The sequence below is a fragment of the Priapulus caudatus genome, unplaced genomic scaffold (genome assembly GCF_000485595.1).
Source record: "Priapulus caudatus unplaced genomic scaffold, Priapulus_caudatus-5.0.1 Scaffold828, whole genome shotgun sequence".
In the NCBI taxonomy this organism is placed as follows: domain Eukaryota; kingdom Metazoa; phylum Priapulida; class Priapulimorpha; order Priapulimorphida; family Priapulidae; genus Priapulus; species Priapulus caudatus.
The window spans coordinates 83,222-84,853 of NW_014577889.1; the positions used below are offsets into that span (position 1 = coordinate 83,222).

The window sequence follows — 1,632 nt, forward strand, 5'->3', positions numbered from 1 at the left end:
GTCATTACGGTGGCGCCACCTGCACCTCCGCGGAGGTGTCGTGTGGTGGGGGCGCCACCTGCACCTCCGCGGAGGTGTCGTGTGGTGGGGGCGCCACCTGCACCTCCGCGGAGGTGTCGTGTGGTGGGGGGTGCGCCTAGATGAAACTCGATGTGTGGAACCAGTGACTAGGTCGAGTTTAGTGTAGTGACCCGAGAAGAAGAAGAAGATGTGTGGAACCACTCGTATGCGATGGCAAGTCAATCAACGTGTCCGCCTTGCATGTCTGTCAAGCAACTCTAGCCAATCTGAGCTTCCGTGGGACATTCTAAAAGCAATGCTTAGTAATTATGATATTATGGTAGTATTAATGCCCCGCAAAGTTGTGCACAATGCAAAAACTCCGTTGGCTTGACTGACCTGACAACAATATCCGAGAGGGGCGTGATTATCTCGCTCAGTTTGGAAAGTCAATTCTACATCTAGTTATGCTTGTCGGAACTACAATGCAAGTTTGTGCTCTTAGGAAGCTGACGCAAACAACATACGTGGGAATGCATGCTCGTGTAGGAGCGCATGCAACGAGGTTTGCAATGTGTTTGATTTCTCGGCAGATCAGCGAACGACCGCTGTTTGTTCCTGGCGTGTGGGGACCCTTCTACGCCGCCATGGTGCCTAACTACTGGCTCAGCGAAGCTGGACAGAGCGCTGCAGGAAAACTGGTAATACATACATGCACCCTTGCTGTCATCGGGGTACGCGTGTGTTGTATATCCGCGCACTAAATTTTATAATAACCATACATAAGAATGTTGACGCGAGGTGTCGCTCTCGTTGGCTGGGAGAAAGAATAAAACGTGTTTCTTAAACTGTGTTTGTCTCAATTGATTCTACGGATTATACCAGAAGTTCTAAACTATACAATACCACATACGTTTAGGACAACGTATAACATAACAGCGTGGCAACACAAGGGTCCTGATTGACTCTAGCTCTAGCGTGAAGTTTTCTACCGGGCATGCAAGAGTAAAAGCAATGCTGTACACTAAAGCTAGGCTACCAACGCGTGTGGTCTCAATAGTCTAGACTGTATAGCTTACAGGGCTATTACTTGCAACCGTGCATGTGGAGTTGTACTAACTTCGCGAACTTAAGTACTCTAGTGCTACTTTTCAGCACTCAAGTATGGTAATTGATGCTATCCTTGCCTTATTCTTTGGTATTGCCTACATCTACATGAATGTAGAGTTAAGTGTATTGCTCAATCTTGTAAAAATCTACTGTAACATCGCTTTGCTTGAATATATTTTTTTCGCAGCTGGACCATATCATTGAAACTCACCCTGCCTATGCAGAAGTGATGTCTCTAAAGCAAAGGTATTATGACGAGTAAACATGCTGCATTTTGCCATCTGTTAGGAAGCAGTCTTTTCGTTAATCTGTTGTCGGGAATCCAAGATCTCGTGGAGTTCATAAAAATGTTCTCCAGATACTAGCCGTGAGTCGTGATTGATTACAATGATGATTACTGCGATGGGGATGGTGATCGTGGTGGTGGTGATGATGATGATGATGATGATTATGATGATGATGATGATGATTATGACAATGACAACGACAACGACAACAACGACAATGACGAAGGGGATGATG

The 1,632-nt window shown here is 46.0% G+C and overlaps 1 protein-coding gene across 1 annotated transcript in view; it reads left to right on the forward strand.

The window, feature by feature from the left end:
* The window catches only part of LOC106813810 (FGGY carbohydrate kinase domain-containing protein-like), a 12,009-nt gene that overhangs the window by 3,971 nt on the left and 6,406 nt on the right, over positions 1 to 1,632 (forward strand). Inside the window, exons 9-10 of the mRNA XM_014818037.1 lie at positions 594 to 701; positions 1,298 to 1,356. Of these exons, the coding sequence (XP_014673523.1) occupies positions 594 to 701; positions 1,298 to 1,356 (167 nt within the window). The remainder of the gene's footprint in view (positions 1 to 593; positions 702 to 1,297; positions 1,357 to 1,632) is intronic.